General features: G+C 58.9%; 1 protein-coding gene across 1 annotated transcript in view; it reads left to right on the top strand.

Annotated features, from left to right (window-relative positions):
- The window catches only part of STAG3 (STAG3 cohesin complex component), a 40,611-nt gene that overhangs the window by 883 nt on the left and 23,195 nt on the right, over positions 1-16,533 (top strand). The window contains exons 2-12 of the mRNA XM_065417364.1: positions 1,562-1,673; positions 4,025-4,138; positions 5,789-5,885; positions 6,173-6,249; positions 13,647-13,851; positions 14,669-14,820; positions 15,028-15,101; positions 15,296-15,419; positions 15,562-15,660; positions 15,968-16,047; positions 16,208-16,315. Coding sequence (XP_065273436.1) covers positions 1,562-1,673; positions 4,025-4,138; positions 5,789-5,885; positions 6,173-6,249; positions 13,647-13,851; positions 14,669-14,820; positions 15,028-15,101; positions 15,296-15,419; positions 15,562-15,660; positions 15,968-16,047; positions 16,208-16,315 — 1,242 coding nt within the window. The remainder of the gene's footprint in view (positions 1-1,561; positions 1,674-4,024; positions 4,139-5,788; positions 5,886-6,172; positions 6,250-13,646; positions 13,852-14,668; positions 14,821-15,027; positions 15,102-15,295; positions 15,420-15,561; positions 15,661-15,967; positions 16,048-16,207; positions 16,316-16,533) is intronic.

The raw sequence follows: 16,533 nt of genomic DNA, 5'->3' as shown, positions 1-16,533 counted from the left end.
GACACGAGAAGTCATTCTTCCGCTCTACTCTGCTCTGGTTAGGCCTCAGCTGGAGTATTGTGTCCAGTTCTGGGCACCGCATTTCAAGAAAGATGTGGAGAAATTGGAAAGGGTCCAGAGAAGAGCAACAAGAATGATTAAAGGTCTTGAGAACATGACCTATGAAGGAAGGCTGAAAGAATTGGGTTTGTTTAGTTTGGAAAAGAGAAGACTGAGAGGGGACATGATAGCAGTTTTCAGGTATCTAAAAGGGTGTCATAAGGAGGAGGGAGAAAACTTGTTCACCTTAGCCTCTGAGGATAGAACAAGAAGCAATGGGCTTAAACTGCAGCAAGGGAGGTCTAGGTTGGACATTAGGAAAAAGTTCCTAACTGTCAGGGTGGTTAAACACTGGAATAAATTGCCTAGGGAGGTTGTGGAATCTCCATCTCTGGAGATATTTAAGAGTAGGTTAGATAAATGTCTATCAGGGATGGTCTAGACAGTATTTGGTCCTGCCATGCGGGCAGGGGACTGGACTCGATGACCTCTCGAGGTCCCTTCCAGTCCTAGAATCTATGAATCTATGAAGGAGTGCTTGAGGCAAGGATCTGGGGGTTGAGGTGGATCCCAAAATAAATGAGCAAAAATGTGATATTGCTGCCAAAAAAAGTGAACATCATTCTGGGTTGTATTAGCAGGAGTGATATAAGCTCCACTCAGCACTGATGAGGCCTAAACTGGAGTACTGTGTCCAGTTCTGGGCACCACACTTCAGGAAAGATGTGGACAGATTGCAGAAAGTCCCGAGGAGAGCAACACAAATGAGGAAAGGTCTAGAAAACACAAGCTACGAGGCAAGATTGAAAAAATTGGGTTTGTTTAGTGTGGAGAAGGGAAGACTGAGGGGGTGGGATGTGAAAACAGTTTTCAAATATGTAAAAGGTTGTTCTAAAGAGGTGGGTGATGAATTGTTCTCAACAAGCAAAGGGCTGAAGCTGCAGCAAGGGAGGTTTAGGTAAAACATGAAGAAGCCCTTCCTAGCTGTCAGGGTGGTTAAGCCTTGAACAAATTGCCCAGGGAGGCTATGGGATCTCCGGCACTGGAGGATTTTAAGAGCAGGTTAGACAGACACTTGTCAGGGATGGTTTAGTTTAGTGGTTTTCCAACTTTTTAGGCTGCATACCCCTTCCAAATAATATAATGTACCACATACCCCCATCTGAGAGAGAGTTGTAATATACCTATGAAAGCAGAAACAAGGTCGGTAAGGGATAACACGGTGCGTTGTCTCCCATTGCAGGATTTTTCTCACATACCGCCTGACGAGAGCTCGTGTACCCCAGTTTGAAAACCCCTGGTTTAGATAATACTTAGTTCTGCCTCAGTGCAGGGGACTGGACTAATTTAACCTCCTGAGGTCCCTTCCAATCCTACAGGTCTATCACTGGGGAGTCCTCAGACCACAGCGGTTGCTGGGGTGGTGTGGGTGTGCCGGCTGGCATGACGGGAGCTCTGGGGCTGTGAGGAGGGCAGCGAGGCCATGGGGGCTGACTGGTCAGGACGTGTGCTCTGCCCACAGGGACCTGAGCAGCAGTGAAGATGGAGGTGGCTCCGACTCAGGCAGTGACTTTGAGGACACGCTCTGGAAAGGCGGCAAGCGGGGCACTAGGACCCCTCTTAGCCGCACCCTGGTATGCATGGCCCTTGCCTATCTCCTCTCCAGTCTCCCAGCCCCCTGAGCCGCACCCTGGTAGGCGCCCCCACAGTCCTGCACCCTTGTGTGCATCTCCCCAATCTCCCAGCCCCCAGAACCACACCCTGTTATGCATGGCCCTTCCCTCTCTCCTCTCCAGTCTCCCAGCCCCCTGAGCCGCACCCTGGTAGGCGTCCCTGCAGTCCCCTGAACCACACCCTGGTGTGCGTCTCCCCAATCTCCCAGTTGTTACCAGATTTGCCCATTACTTTGGGGTATGCTCATTTATTCGGGTTACTCTTCGTTTTCTGTAATTCTATCAATGTACTGCTTGTGTCACGTGTGTTTTCATGTGAAGCTCTGCTTCTCCCTGTGGCAAGTTCCCTCCCAGTGGAGCTATCCTGCAGGACCTAGATTCCCTAGGGCTGGGTTCCTCCAGCCCCAGAACCGGCTGAACACCCCCACCCCCACCCCCCAAGTCTGAGCAGACCTGGTCAATCAGCACTTTCAAGCTGACCCCTTATATGTCCCTGGACTCACTGAGCTGGATGAAGCAGCACTTTTAAGCTGCCCCCGCTTATGTGTCCCTGGGCTCCATGGACTGGGTCCAGCAGCACTTTCAAACTGTCACCCTTGTGAGTCCCAGTTTCAGGACGTCCCTATCCCCACTCTCGCATCACAATTGCACCGGCAGTAACCCCCAACTTGATGAGCAAACCCTACAGGATTTTGGGCGCTGCAGGGATCTTTAGCTTAGGTAAAAGAAGCGTTGCTGTAGAGTATATGGGGGGAAGCTAAAATCACAAAAGAGTAAAGTTCAGCCAGAGAGAGAAGCAACCAGCTTAACCATACAAGTTGGACAGGAATTTCTACGACAAAGTTATTTATTGAATACTAGTGATCACTACACAAGGAGAGCTAAACCAACATAACATACATCATTCAAGGTTAATGCCTAAGATAGAAAGGAAAAGAGAGAGAGAGAGAAAGAAGGGGGATTTTACCCACTCCATGAGGCTTGAACTGGTCGGGGTTCCCAGGTGATGGTGGTAGCTCAGGGAGACCGGCAGATCCCCCAGCACGATCAGTCAGGAGAAGATGGAGTTCCAGTGGAACTGATGCAGAGCTTGGATCTAAGCATCAGAACCCTGACTTGGGCACAGGTAGGGGTTTTTGTAGGGAAACAACAATGGTTCAAGGGAGAACACTTGGTTTGTTTATGGGTAAACTGATGATGCCAGGGTTTTCTTTAGGCTAGAGTCTAGGAGCTGATCACTCTTGGCTATGGGTGGTGTTTTTTTCCAGGGAGCTCCCAATGCAACTAGGCCGCTGCAGAGTTTTGGATATTAATCAAGGATTCATTACTAGAATTGGTCTGATAATTGCTGAGCTGGGTGTGGGCAGGCGTAGGTCCATTAACGTCTGGAGCAGAAATTCCCATAATGCAGTGCGTCCCTGCTTTTCTGGTCCCAGGGTTCCCTGCGGTTCTCTGTTCTTTATTTATGCTAATCCCTGTCCCATCGTTCATGCAGATGAGGCATGGGGAGTTGTCTCTGCTCTCCATTCTGTATGAAAATGGGGATGTCTTAAACTTGTCACCCTTGTCAGGAGGGGTCTAGGTGCGTCTCCCATCAGCCCTTCACTGCTCTCTGCAAGTCTTTTCTCTGACGGGTTTTGGTTTAAGCAGAGGCTGGGGGTGGGGGTGCCTTTTATGAGTCGGACAGGCTGGATACTGTGCCCTGGTTCCCCAAGAACACAGAGCTGACTGGTATCACAGTCCCCTGAGCTGCACCCTGTATGTGCCCCCGCAGCCCCCTGAGCCACACCCTGGTATGCGCCTCCACAATCTCCCAGTCCCCAGAGATGTACCCTGGTGTGCACTCCCGCAGATTCCAGAGACGCACCCTGGCTGGCGCCTCCACAGTCCCCAGAGAGGCACCCTATTATGCATGACCTCTCCAGTCTCCCAGCTCCTTGAACTGCACCCTGGTACACCCCCATGGCTCCCCAGCCTCCCCTCATGTGGACACCCTCAACCCCCTGAGCTTCAGCCTGGTCCTCTGTGCCCCCCCAGCCTCTCTCTGCCCCCACTCAGTCTGATCCCAGCTCTTCTGCTCCAGCCAGCGTTGTGCCATGGAGCTGATGTGATGCAGGTGCAGCAGAGCCCAGGAGCTTCTGACCCTGGTCCCAGCCTCCCCCTTCCCCCTGTTGTGGCCAGCCAGGGCAGGAACCCCAGCCTCCCTGGATCATGGGTTCAGTGTTGTCTCTCTGGGACACGTCTCATGAAGCTGTGATCTATTCGAACCCGGGGCTCAGCCGGTGTCTTTTCTCCTCACCCCCCTCCCCCAGACAGCCAAGCGACCCCGGAAAGATGCCAGCAGGGATGGGGATAGCCTGGCTGAGAGAAACCCAGAGCCCAGCAACCTCTTTGAGGTAGTGAGGCTGGCGAAGAGTGCCATGGAGGTAACCACACTCTCTTCATCCCCCTGGTTCCATCCTCCCCATGTCACTGCACTGGAGTATCACTGGGACTCCTGGGTTCTCTCCCCGACTCTCAGAGGGGAGTGGGAGCTGGTGGGTTAGAGCAGGGGGCTGAGAGCCAGGACTCCTGGGTTCTCTCCCGGCTCTGGGAGGGGAGTGGGGGCTGGTGGGTTAGAGCAGGGGGGGCTGGGAGCCAGGACTCCTGGGTTCTCTCCCCGGCTCTGGGAGGGGGGTGGGGGCTGGTGTGTTAGAGCAGGGGGGACTGGGAGCCAGGACTCCTGGGTTCTCTGGGTTCTCTCCCCGGCTCTGGGAGGGGAGTGGGGGCTGGTGGGTTAGAGCAGGGGGGGCTGGGAGCCAGGACTCCTGGGTTCTCTCCCTGGCTCTGGGAGGGGAGTGGGGGCTGGTGGGTTAGAGCAGGGGGGGCTGGGAGCCAGGACTCCTGGGTTCTCTTCCCCGGCTCTGGGAGGGGAGTGGGAGCTGGTGGGTTAGAGCAGAGGGGGCTGGGAGCCAGGACTCCTGGGTTCTCTCCCTGGCTCTGGGAGGGGAGTGGGGGCTGGTGGGTTAGAGCAGGGGGGGTTGGGAGTCAGGACTCCTGGGTTCTCTCCTGGCTCTGGGAGGGGAGTGGGGGCTGGTGGGTTAGAGCAGGGGGGACTGGGAGCCAGGACTCCTGGGTTCTCTCCTGGCTCTGGGAGGGGAGTGGGGGCTGGTGGGTTAGAGCAGGGGGGGCTGGGAGCCAGGACTCCTGGGTTCTCTCCCCGGCTCTGGGAGGGGAGTGGGGTCTGATGGATTAGAGCAGGGGGCTGGGAGCCAGGACTCCTGGGTTCTCTCCCGTCTCTGGGAGGGGAGTGGGGGCTGGTGGGTTAGAGCAGTGGGGACTGGGAGCCAGGACTCCTGGGTTCTCTCCCCGGCTCTGGGAGGGGAGTGGGGGCTGGTGGGTTAGAGCAGGGGGGGCTGGGAGCCAGGACTCCTGGGTTCTCTTCCCTGGCTCTGGGAGGGGAGTGGGGGCTGGTGGGTTAGAGCAGAGGGGGCTGGGAGCCAGGACTCCTGGGTTCTCTCCCCGGCTCTGGGAGGGGAGTGGGAGCTGGTGGGTTAGAGCAGTGGGGACTGGGAGCCAGGACTCCTGGGTTCTCTCCCCGGCTCTGGGAGGGGAGTGGGGGCTGGTGGGTTAGAGCAGGGGGGGCTGGGAGCCAGGACTCCTGGGTTCTCTCCCTGGCTCTGGGAGGGGAGTGGGGGCTGGTGGGTTAGAGCAGGGGGGGCTGGGAGCCAGGACTCCTGGGTTCTCTTCCCTGGCTCTGGGAGGGGAGTGGGGGCTGGTGGGTTAGAGCAGAGGGGGCTGGGAGCCAGGACTCCTGGGTTCTCTCCCCGGCTCTGGGAGGGGAGTGGGAGCTGGTGGGTTAGAGCAGAGGGGGCTGGGAGCCAGGACTCCTGGGTTCTCTCCCTGGCTCTGGGAGGGGAGTGGGGGCTGGTGGGTTAGAGCAGGGGGAGTTGGGAGTCAGGACTCCTGGGTTCTCTCCCCGGCCTTGCTGACTCACTGTTTGACTTTGGGTGCTTAGGCCCTATCTCTGTGTCCCGTGCCCTGCGTAACCCCTACTTCTCCTTCTGTCTCTTTCTTCATGTCTCCTGCCCCCTAAGTCCGTGGTGGACGACTGGCTGGAGAGCTACAAGCAGAACAAGGAAGCCGGGTTCCTGGAGCTCGTCAACTTCGTCATCCGCTCCTGCGGCTGCAAAGGTGAGAGGCCCTGGGCCTGCATCCTGAGATCCCTGGCCCAGCCCTGTACCCACCTGTGTGTGTGTGGCACAGCCCAGCTCCTCGCACTGGTACCCACCTCTGGATTTGCCCCCAACACCTCTTTTTAGGGTGAGCTCCGAGCCCCATTCCCTGCCTCTGCCAGGGGAGGAACTGCTGAGAGATCCCTGGGTAGCCTGTGGGTTCATGCAGCTTTGTGGGGAGCCCAGGGCAGGAGTCCTGGCTGGTTGTCTCCATGCCGCCCGCTCTCACCTCTCTCCCCTTGGCAGGTGTGGTGACCCCGGAGATGTTCAGGAAGCAGCAAAACTCTGAGATCATCCAGCAGCTGACGGAGCAGTTTGATGAGGTGCCCAGTGTGTGGGGCAGGGGAGGGAGGACCTATCCAGGCAGGGGTCCCAAGGGGGTAGGGGTAGAGTTTCCAGTAGGGTGACCAGATGTCCCGATTTTATAGGGACAGTCCCGATATTTGGGGCTTTTTCTTATATAGGCTCCTATTACCCCCCCGACCCCCTGTCCCGATTTTTCACACTTGCTGTCTGGTCACCCTAGTTTCTTCTCGAAGTGATTGCTCCTGTGTATTCCACAGTAGGTGTGCGTGCTCGCCACATGCACCGGTGCCGGAAGTTTTTCCCTTAGCAGCATCCGTAGTAGGGGAGCACCGCTGCGACCCCTGGAGTGGCGATGACATATCGCGCCATAAAGGGGGCTGCGTGCTCCCCCCACCCTCAGTTCCTTCTTGCTGCCAGTGAAGGTAGTCGGAACTTTGTGCTCCAGCCTTGGCTGCAGCGTTTATAGCCTTAGTAGTGTCCAGTCTCACTGAACTTTTTTGCTAAACTTCTTTCGTTGGTGCCTGGCTCGGGGCATGCCCCGTGGCCCAGGCTTCAAGTCGTGCGACTCTTGTCGCAACTCTATGCCCAGAAGCGATCCACACAATCAGTGTCTTTGCTGTCTGGGCGAGGCTCACATTAGTGAGAAGTGTAAAATTTGCCGCTCCTTCAAGCCGCGAACAAAGAAGGAGCGTGAGATCCGACTCCGAGCTCTCCTAATGGAGTCGGCATTAGCCCCGGCACCGGCGTGTCGAGCCGACCCCGCGCCGGGCACCACGTCCTCGGCGCGTAGCGAAGCGCCTCTGGTGCGCCGTCCTGATTCCGCGCCCAGTACCGCGTCGTTGGTGCGCAGCGAGGCCCCGTCGACAACCTGGCACCGCTCCCCTTCTAAGAAGCAAGGGAAGACTCAGCGGTGCCGGGAGAAAGATTGGGGTGAGGCCAGACCTGCGTTGGGCAGCCCACGATCCCCATCGGGACCGAGACCTCCAACTCGGGTGGAGCGGAGTAGTCCGGTGCCGTCCACGCGCGCCTCGCCAGAGGTGAGAATGCCTTCGACGCTGGAGGCAGCTCAGGCCGCGTGCGACATCATGACGCTTCCGGTGCTGGGAGCGCCGCTTCAGTCGGGCCCCCGATCCCGTGGGAAGCCACCGCTGAGTGCCCATCAACCTTCTCCGGACATCTCCGAGGTCGAGGCTCCGTCCCGAGTCGAAGGGCCGAGCCACGGACCAAGGCGCGCCTCCACCCCGCGAGCAGGGTCGTCTGTGAGCGAGCTTACCTCCTTCTCTCCGGGAGACCGTAGGGGTGGCACTAAAAGGCGCCGCCGCTCCTCTTCGAGCCTTACCCGCAGAGACAGGTCTCATCGGCGGCGGCACCGACGTTCATACTCTGGCACCCACCGTGGAAGGCGCCATGCTCAGAGTTTGTCACGGGAGTCCCAGGCACCGAGACGTCGTAGTCTTGGGCGCCGCAGGGAATACAGAGACAGTACTCCCGACTCCTACCTGTCCTCCTCCAGGGGCCGGAGACGTCATGTTCGGGACCGCTCCAGCCGTTCATACGGCACCGTGCGTTCGTCCCGGACCTCTGCCTCGGCACGCAGCCGCCCCTCCTCGAGCCGCTCGGTTCCGCAGGACCAGCCGGCCCTTCCGGGCCCCCTCGCGTCCCAGGGCCAGGCCGTTCCCTGGCAGGGACAGTGGTGCCTGTGGGCACCGTGGCCCCAGGCACCGGCACCGCCGGGACCCCGCTCCGTGGGGGGAGCGTCCCAAGCCCAGCCGATGTCACCGCCTCGGCACTGTGATGAGGCAGTGGGCACCGACCCTCCGGCACTGACTCGGGCCCAGGGTCAGGACGTCGAGCTACCAGTACCGCCGGGTGCCGACGACACTGCGGCACCGACCTCCTCAGCACCGGATGACTCTGTGGCTGCCCTTCCTCCGGTCTCTCAGGAGGATTTCAAGGCCCGCCAGGAGCTTCTCAGGAGGGTAGCATCAAACCTCCAGCTCCAGGCTGAGGAGATGGAGGAACCATCGGACACATTGTTCAATGTCCTTACCTCCTCGACGCCGGGGCGCGTGCCTCCCGCTCCATCAGGGGGTGGCCAATATTACTACTGGCCTCTGGCAGACCCCGGCATCCCTGGGTCCTATTTCCAAAAAGGCCGAGCGGAAGTACTTTGTGTCCACAAAGGGGCACAAGTATCTCTAATCTCACCCAGCTCCGAACTCTCTAGCGGTGGAGTCAGTGAACCACCGAGAGAGACATAGCCAACCCGCTCCGACCCCTAAGGACAAAGATGCTCGCAGGCTGGATTCCTTTGGGAGAAAGGTTTATTCGTCTGCGAGTTTTCAGCTCAGAGTAGCCAACCACCAGGCACTCTTGAGCAGATATGATTTTAACCTTTGGGGATCCCTTCCCAAGTTCGAGCCCTCCCTCCACGAGAAGGACAGGAAGGAGTTCCGGGCTCTGGTTGATGAAGGTACGGCAGCAGCTAAAGCAGCGCTCCAGGTGGCCTCCGATGCGGCGGACACGGCCGCTCGTTCGATGGCCGCAGCGGTCTTCATGAGAAGGGCGTCCTGGCTTTCGCTCTCTGGACTATCGGCTGAGTCCCAGTCGATCATGCAGGACCTTCCATTCGACGGTCGGGCCCTGTTTGCTGATCAAACAGACACATGTCTGCACGGGATGAAAGGCTCCCATACCACCCTGCAGATGCTGGGCCTGTACGTCCCGCCGGCCAAGGACAAGCCCAGGCCTCACACCTCCACTCCACAGGCTCGGGGCAGATATGAGTCCCCGCCTAAGAAGCAGCGGGAACAGAGGTGCCGGTCACAACGCCAATCCCGTTCGGCCCCTCGTTTGGGGCCCTCTAAGGCCAGGAGGCCGGGGAAGCGGCGTTTTTGACTGCTTGCGGGGGGTCGCCGGGCCGGTTGCCAGGTTAACCCCCCCCCCCCCAGTTAATAAAGTTCAGGTTTGCCAATCGTTTGCCTGCCTTCAGTCTGCAATGGTTCCGTATTACTACGGACCACTGGGTCCGCAACACTATATCCCTGGGGTACAGGTTGCAGTTTGTGTCGCCCCCTCCCAGTTGCCCTCCGGCCAGGGAGTTGGCGGAGGACCCGGAACATGCGCTCCTTCTGGATCAGGAGGTACAGCGCCTCCTCTCCCTGGGAGCCGTGGAGAGGGTACCTTGGGAATTCCGGGGCAAGGGGTTCTATTCCAGGTATTCCTCATCCCGAAGGCGACGGGCGGGCTTCGGCCCATCCTCGATCTGCGGAAGCTCAATCAGTTCTTGGTTCGCTGCAAATTCCGCATGGTGTCCCTGGCCTCTAGTATTCCCTCCCTAGACCCGGGGGATTGGTTTGCAGCACTGGACCTCCAGGATGCCTACTTCCACATCCACATTTTCGAGGGTCACAGGCACTTCCTCCGTTTCCTGGTGGGTCAGGACCACTACCAGTTTACGGTCCTCCCCTTAGGCCTCTCGACAGCCCCCACGGTCTTCATGAAGTGTATAGCGGTGGTAGCGGCCCACCTCAGGAGGAGAGGGCTGCAGATCTTTCCCTACCTGGACGACTGGCTGCTTAAGGGCAAGTCCCGGTCCCAGGTGCAGCAGCAGATAACCTTCCTGCTACGCACCTGCTCAGCTCTAGGACTAGTGGTAAACGAGGAAAAATCCACATTAGTACCGGTCCAGCGCATAGAATTCATAGGAGCGCTGTTAGATTCCCGGGCGGCCACGGCCTCCCTTCCAAGGGACAGGTTCGAGGCGCTCAAAGGCCTCATCGCCTCGGTCATGGCCTTCCCAGTGACCACGGCTCGGATGTGCCTTCAAATCCTCGGCCACATGGCCGCATGCACCTCGGTGGTGCGACATGCCAGGCTCCGGATGCGGCCCCTCCAACTCTGGTTGGCCTCCCAGTATTCCCAGGCCAGGGACGGCCTGGACAAGGTCGTCACGGTGCCACCAATGGTGGTGGCAGACCTACAATGGTGGTCCCTCCCGAGCAACATGCTCTGGGATATCCCCTTCCGAGAGCCCTCTCCGTCCCTAGATCTAGTGTCGGATGCCTCGGACCTGGGCTGGGGAGCCCATGTGGGGGACTTCAGGACCAGGGTATGTGGTCACCCGAGGAACTGACCCTGCACATAAATGTCAGGGAACTCAGGGCTGTGCGCCTGGCGTGCCTGGCCTTTCGCCAGCACTTACAAGGGAAGGTGGTCAGAGTCCTCACAGACAACACCACCGCAATGTATTATATCAACAGGCAAGGGGGCACGCGCTCCAAGGCCTTATGCCAGGAAGCCCAACTCCTGTGGGAGTTCTGTATAGCCCACGACATCCTCCTCCGAGCGTTCCACCTACCCGGCGAGAGCAACACGCTCGCAGATCGCCTGAGCAGGGTGTTCTCAAATCAACACGAGTGGTCCCTTCACAGGGAGGTAGCGGAGTGGATCTTCCTACAGTGGGGTGCTCCCCAGGTAGACCTGTTCGCCACCGCCCAAAATCGCCTGTGTCCCAGGTTCTGCTCCAGGGTGGGAGAGGGCGACGGGGCCATGACGGACGCGTTCCTGCTCAATTGGTCGGGGCCCCTGATGTACGCCTTCCCGCCTTTTCCCCTCATAGGCAGGGTCCTACAGAAGGTGAAATCAGACGGGGCAAGGATTATCCTGATAGCCCCAGATTGGGCCCGTCAACACTGGTACGGGACCCTACTGCAACTATTGGCGGCCCCCCCTCGCAGGCTGCCGCTACGCCCGGACCTCCTCTCCCAGGAGGGAGGTCGTCTTCTCCATCCCAACCTGGCCCCACTCCACCTGACAGCGTGGCTGCTCCGTGGCTAGATGCGGAGGAGGGGAGGTGTACCGAGGCTGTTAGACGGGTCCTGCTTGAGAGCAGGAAGCCGTCCACACGGAGGTCCTACCTGGCTAAGTGGTATTGGTTCTCTATATGGGCGAGGGAGAGAGGTTCCTCCCCCGCGTCTGCTCCATTCCAGCTGGTCCTGGACTACCTCCTGTCCCTTAGGACCCAAGGGCTGGCCCCCTCCTCGATCAGGGTGCACCTGGCAACCATCTCAGCCTTCCACCCTCCGGTGGTGGGACAGTCTGTGTTCTCCCACCATATGACTTCCAGGTTTTTAAAGGGTTTGGACAGAGCGTTCCCTTATGCTAGACCCCCGGTCCCACCGTGGAACCTGAACCTGGTACTGTCATGCCTTACGGGGCCACCCTTTGAGCCCCTGGCCATGTGCTCCTGGTCCCACTTATCGGAGAAAGTGGCATTTTTGGTGGCTATCACCTCAGCCCGCAGGGTTTCGGAGCTTAGGGCGCTCACCTCAGATCCCCCGTACACTGTTTTCCATAAGGGGAAGGTCCAGCTTCGCCCGCACCCGGCCTTCCTGCCAAAGGTAGTCTTGGCGTTTCATATGGATCAGGACATTTTTCTGCCAGTCCTGTGTCCTAAGTCCCATTCCTCCAATGAGGAACGATGCCTACACATGCTAGATGTGCGTAGGGCGCTGGCCTTTTACTTAGATCGAACAAGGCCATTCCGGAAATCCCCTCAGCTTTTCATTGCTACGGCCGAGCGCATGAGCGGGCAACCGGTTTCCACCCAGCGGATCTCCTGCTGGTTCACCTCGTGCATACGCACGTGTTATGACCTGGCTGGGGTTCCCCCACCTCCTATTGTCAAGGCGCACTCGACGAGAGCTCAGGCCTCGTCCGCGGCCTATGTGGCTCATGTCCCTATTCAGGACATCTGCAGGGCTGCTACGTGGTCCTCTGTCCACACTTTTTCATCGCACTATGCGATCTTCTCCCAAGCAAGGGATGACGCCGGGTTTGGTAGGGCGGTGCTCCGCCCGGGTAACCCTTAACACTTATCATTCAGAACTCCTACCCACCTCCGTTAGGTATAGCTTGGAGTCACCTACTGTGGAATACACAGGAGCAATCACTCGAAGAAGAAAGGACAGTTACCTGTTCCATAACTGGTGTTCTTCGAGATGTGTTGCTCCTGTCTATTCCACATCCCACCCTCCTTCCCCTCTGTCGGAGTTGTCTGGCAAGAAGGAACTGAGGGTGGGGGGAGCATGCAGCCCCCTTTTTGGCGTGATATGTCGGCGCCACTCCAGGGGTCGCAGCGGTGCTCCCCCACTACGGATGCTGCTAAGGGAAAAACTTCCGGCACCGGTTCACGTGGTGAGCACGCACACCTACTGTGGAATAGACAGGAGCAACACATCTCGAAGAACGCCAGTTACGGAACAGGTAACTGTCCTTTCCAGTGGGGTGGACAGGGGTCATGCTGCAGGAACTCACTGGGATGCTGCCCCCTGGATATAGGCCCAGCTCATCCGCTGTAAAGGGGCAGGGTGGCTGGGAGGAGACAGAGGAGCGTGGGGGCTGGCATAGGGGGCAGTGGGCGGTGCCTCCCCATGCCTATTGGTAAATCGCTACCCCCTGCTTACGGTGTATGAGAGAGCCTTTTCTGTGCCCACTGGGGTACACTCTCCCAAAACTGCTGGCAGCACAGGGGTTCCACTCTGGGCTGTCACAAGCCCCCTCTTTCCCAGTGCGGGCTAGCAATCCACACGCCCCACTTCATTACACTCGAGTGCCCAGCCCCTTATCTTCCGGACACCTGCTGCCCCGTGGAAGCGGCACGCCCTGCTCCACCAGCCTCTCCTCTGTTCAACACTCCTGATTTAACAAAGCTCAAGCTAAAGATTCAAATAAAAGCCAGGAAACGGATTTGGAAACATAAGGGTACAGGGAAAAGAAACGTTTGACTTGCAATCTGTAGCCTGTATTTACTAGCAGCCTCATAAGGTGTTTCTAACCCAATGGTCCGTCCTGACAGCATTTGTCCAGTCCAGAAAGCTGGGATCCGCTTTTCATCAGACACTCCTGCTGACGGAGTGTTGCCTGCAGAGTGGATCACATCTTGTGCCCATCCTTCTCCCAGACTTTCTGTCTCTTTTCATAATGAGGGTGTTTCATTAACCTCAGCTTAGGCCTGAGGGTTCCCTACTCAGAGGGTTTTTTTGGGGGTTCTTCTGTCTAAATGCTCAGGCCTGCATATTGCCCAGACTGTAAACACAGGGTTGGGCTGGGTCAAAAGAGGTTAATTATCCTCGCTCTTGGCTGAGTTAGCTCTGGGACGCACCCTGCTTCAGATGACGTAATTCAGCTCCCACAGTTTTGGAACAGAATGAGTCTATATTTTACATCTCTCTTAAAATAGTTCCTGTGCAAACATTTCTCAGTAACCATGGCGATCCGCTAACCCTTAGCTTTCAGTGGAGACCACACACGACCCCCGTATCGAGAAAATGGCCAGACGTAGGTGTAACTGGGCACGTCGACGTTCACGCCAGTCTCACCCCTCGTGCCTTCCCTCTCCTCCCCTCTGCAGGACTCTGCCGAGTACCCGCTGGTCCTGACCACCCAGCCCTGGCGAAAGTTCCAGGCGGGATTCTGTGAGCTGGTGACTGTGCTGGTGCGACGTTGTCAGTACAGCATCATCTACGACGAGTACCTCATGGACACCCTCATCTCCCTGCTCACTGGCCTCTCCGACTCCCAGGTGCGCGCCTTCCGCCACACCAGCACCCTCGCAGGTGAGTCCCGCCCCGGGGACGTGGGTGGCATCTGCAGGGTGCCTGGGTTCTGCTCCCACTGCAGGGAATAGAGGGGGGTCTGGTGGTTAGAATGGAGACAGCTGGGGTCTGGGGAATCCTGGCTTGCTGCAGGGCATTCCTGTATGGGCTCAGGGGGCTGGGAGCCCCCAGATGGCCTCTCTGCAGAAGAGAGTGGGAGGGTATCTTGTAATATCGTTATGAGTCCTGTTTGTATCTCAGTTTCCCCTGTAGGCGGCATTGTTACCCAGGCCGGGGGAAGCGGGCGGGCGGTGACTGTTTGCTCTCGGGGCAGGCGAGGAGACTGAGGGGTGGGTGCCACCTCTCAGCAGGGAGGCTAACGGCATTTCCCCAGCTCCAGAACAAACCGTTAGATGAGGTGGGGGGACAAGTGTTGGCTGCTGGAAGGTGTCGGGGCTCTCAGCTGGAGTCTGGCCCAGGAGGTCGGATGGACGGACAGACAGAGCTTAAACCAAGGGGTTCCCTACAACGTGGCTGGGCTCTAGGCTACCCAGAATGGACGATGCTTTAACCTTCATTTCTCTAGATGCCCCTAAGCTTCCTGTGCTGTGTGCCACTTAACGAATAAACCCCGCTGTTCTGACAGAAGCATGTGAGTGTCACAGCGAAACCGCCTGGCTTCCCCTGAAAGAAGAGGGAGACCCCTTGGGGGTCTGACACACTGAAGGGTTCCTTCTAGAGACCGTTCCAAAGCGGGGGCCGTAGCCCTGATCCTGGGGATCCGTAACGGGGGTACATGCAGAGCTCCCCCTTTTGCTCACTCCATGCTCTTTGCCAGCCATGAAGCTGATGACATCGCTGGTGAGGGTGGCACTGGGCGTGAGCCTGCACAAAGACAACAACCAGCGGCAGTATGAGGCCGAGAGGAGCAAGGGGCCGAGCCGCAGGGCCACGGACAAGTTAGAGGCACTGCTGGAGAAGCGCAGGGAGGTGAGCGAAGGCTAGGCCCTGGGCTGGCAGGGGCAGCGCTAGGGGACACTGGGTTGGTGGGGTGGGGGCATGGTGCCAGGGAGTGCTGGACTAGTGGGGATGGGATGGTAGGGGCAGGGTGGGGAATGGTGGTGCTGGGGGCGGGTGCTGGGCTGGTAGGAGCAGAGCCCGCAGAAGTGGTGTGGGTGACGCCTGTGTCTGTCTCAGCTTCTGGAACAGCAGGAGGAGATCGAGAACATGATGAACGCCATCTTCAAAGGGGTCTTTGTGCATCGGTACAGGTGAGTGCGGGGAGGGGAGGTCAGGCTAGGAGGGGGCCCCGCCAGCTGGGTGTGACTCTGCAGGGCGTCCCTGTCTTGCCCTGGGACGACAGTGTGCCATCTGCACGTGAGGCTGGGGGCGGGACGGGGCTCATGCATGCAGGAGGGACGAGGGGCGGGCACTGCAGGGGCATGCTGCATGTCTTGTCTGGCAGGGACCTGGTGCCTGAGATCCGGGCCATCTGCATAGAGGAGATGGGGAACTGGATGCAGAGCTACAGCGCCTCCTTCCTGACAGACAGCTACCTCAAATACATCGGCTGGACCCTGCACGACAAGGTGGGGAGCAGGGGCCCGGCGAGGGCTGGGGCCTGGGTGCTGGAGGGGAGTAGGGAGATCCAGAGAGGGGGCTCTGGCCTGTGGGGCAGGGACGGGACGGACGCTGGTGCTGGCCTGGCTCTCAGACTCTCTATCCCCACAGCAGCGGGAGGTGCGGCTCAAGTGCCTGAAGGCCCTGCAGGGGCTGTACCGCAGCCGGGAGATGGCTGCTCGCATGGAGCTCTTCACCAGCCGCTTCAAGGTGAGTGCGCTGCCCGGCCACCGCCTGCCTCTGGGACGCCCTACCTCGGGAGCCTGCCCTGCCACCCGCCTGCCCCTGAGACGCCCCCACCCTCCTGGGGAGCCCTGCCCTGACGCCCGCCTGCCCCTGGGACACACCCCCCTACTGGGGAGGCCTGCCCTGCTGCCCGCCTTCCCCTGGGACACCCCCCTCCCCGGGGAGCCTGCCCTGCCGCCCATCTGTCCCCCTGCAGCGCGCCCTGGGACACCTCCCTCCTGTGGGGCCCACTTACCCTCCCATGAGTGACTCTCCGTTTGGTGGCTCTCAGGGTCGCATGGTGTCCATGGTCCTGGACAAAGAACCCGACGTGGGTGTGGAGGCCGTCAAGCTGCTGACCTTGATCCTGCAGTGAGTATGGAGCCGGGAGCCAAGTGGGGACACGGGGGGAGGCCGGACATGTGCAGGGCACTTAAGGAAGCTGGGAGGGGTACGTAGTGAGCCCCATGGTGTGGGGCAGCTGGAGACCCCTCTCCCTGCTCAGGCTGAGCCCCTCCCCCTCTGTGAGCAGGAACATGGAGGAGATGCTGACAGATGAGGACTGTGAGGCCGTTTACCCCGTGGTGTATGCTTCCAACCGGGCGCTGGCTGCTGCCGCCGGGGAGTTTCTTTACAAGAAGTGAGTGAGTAAGCGCGGTCACAGCACCACCAGCAGGGGGCGTGGGGCTGCCAACAAATATACACCTTCCTCCCCCCAGGGTATGGGCTCCCCCCACAACCACCTCACTCAGAGGGGTTTCACCTCCCTCCTCCCTTCAGGCCTTAATTGCAATCTCAGCCTGTGCTTTTCACAGGTGGCTGAAATACAACATTCGCTCTCCCCTGCTCCAACCCACC

The sequence above is a fragment of the Emys orbicularis genome, chromosome 15 (assembly GCF_028017835.1).
Source record: "Emys orbicularis isolate rEmyOrb1 chromosome 15, rEmyOrb1.hap1, whole genome shotgun sequence".
NCBI lineage: Eukaryota > Metazoa > Chordata > Testudines > Emydidae > Emys > Emys orbicularis.
The sequence above is the reverse complement of the archived record's forward strand: the minus strand, read 5'-3'. Positions and strand labels throughout refer to the sequence as shown.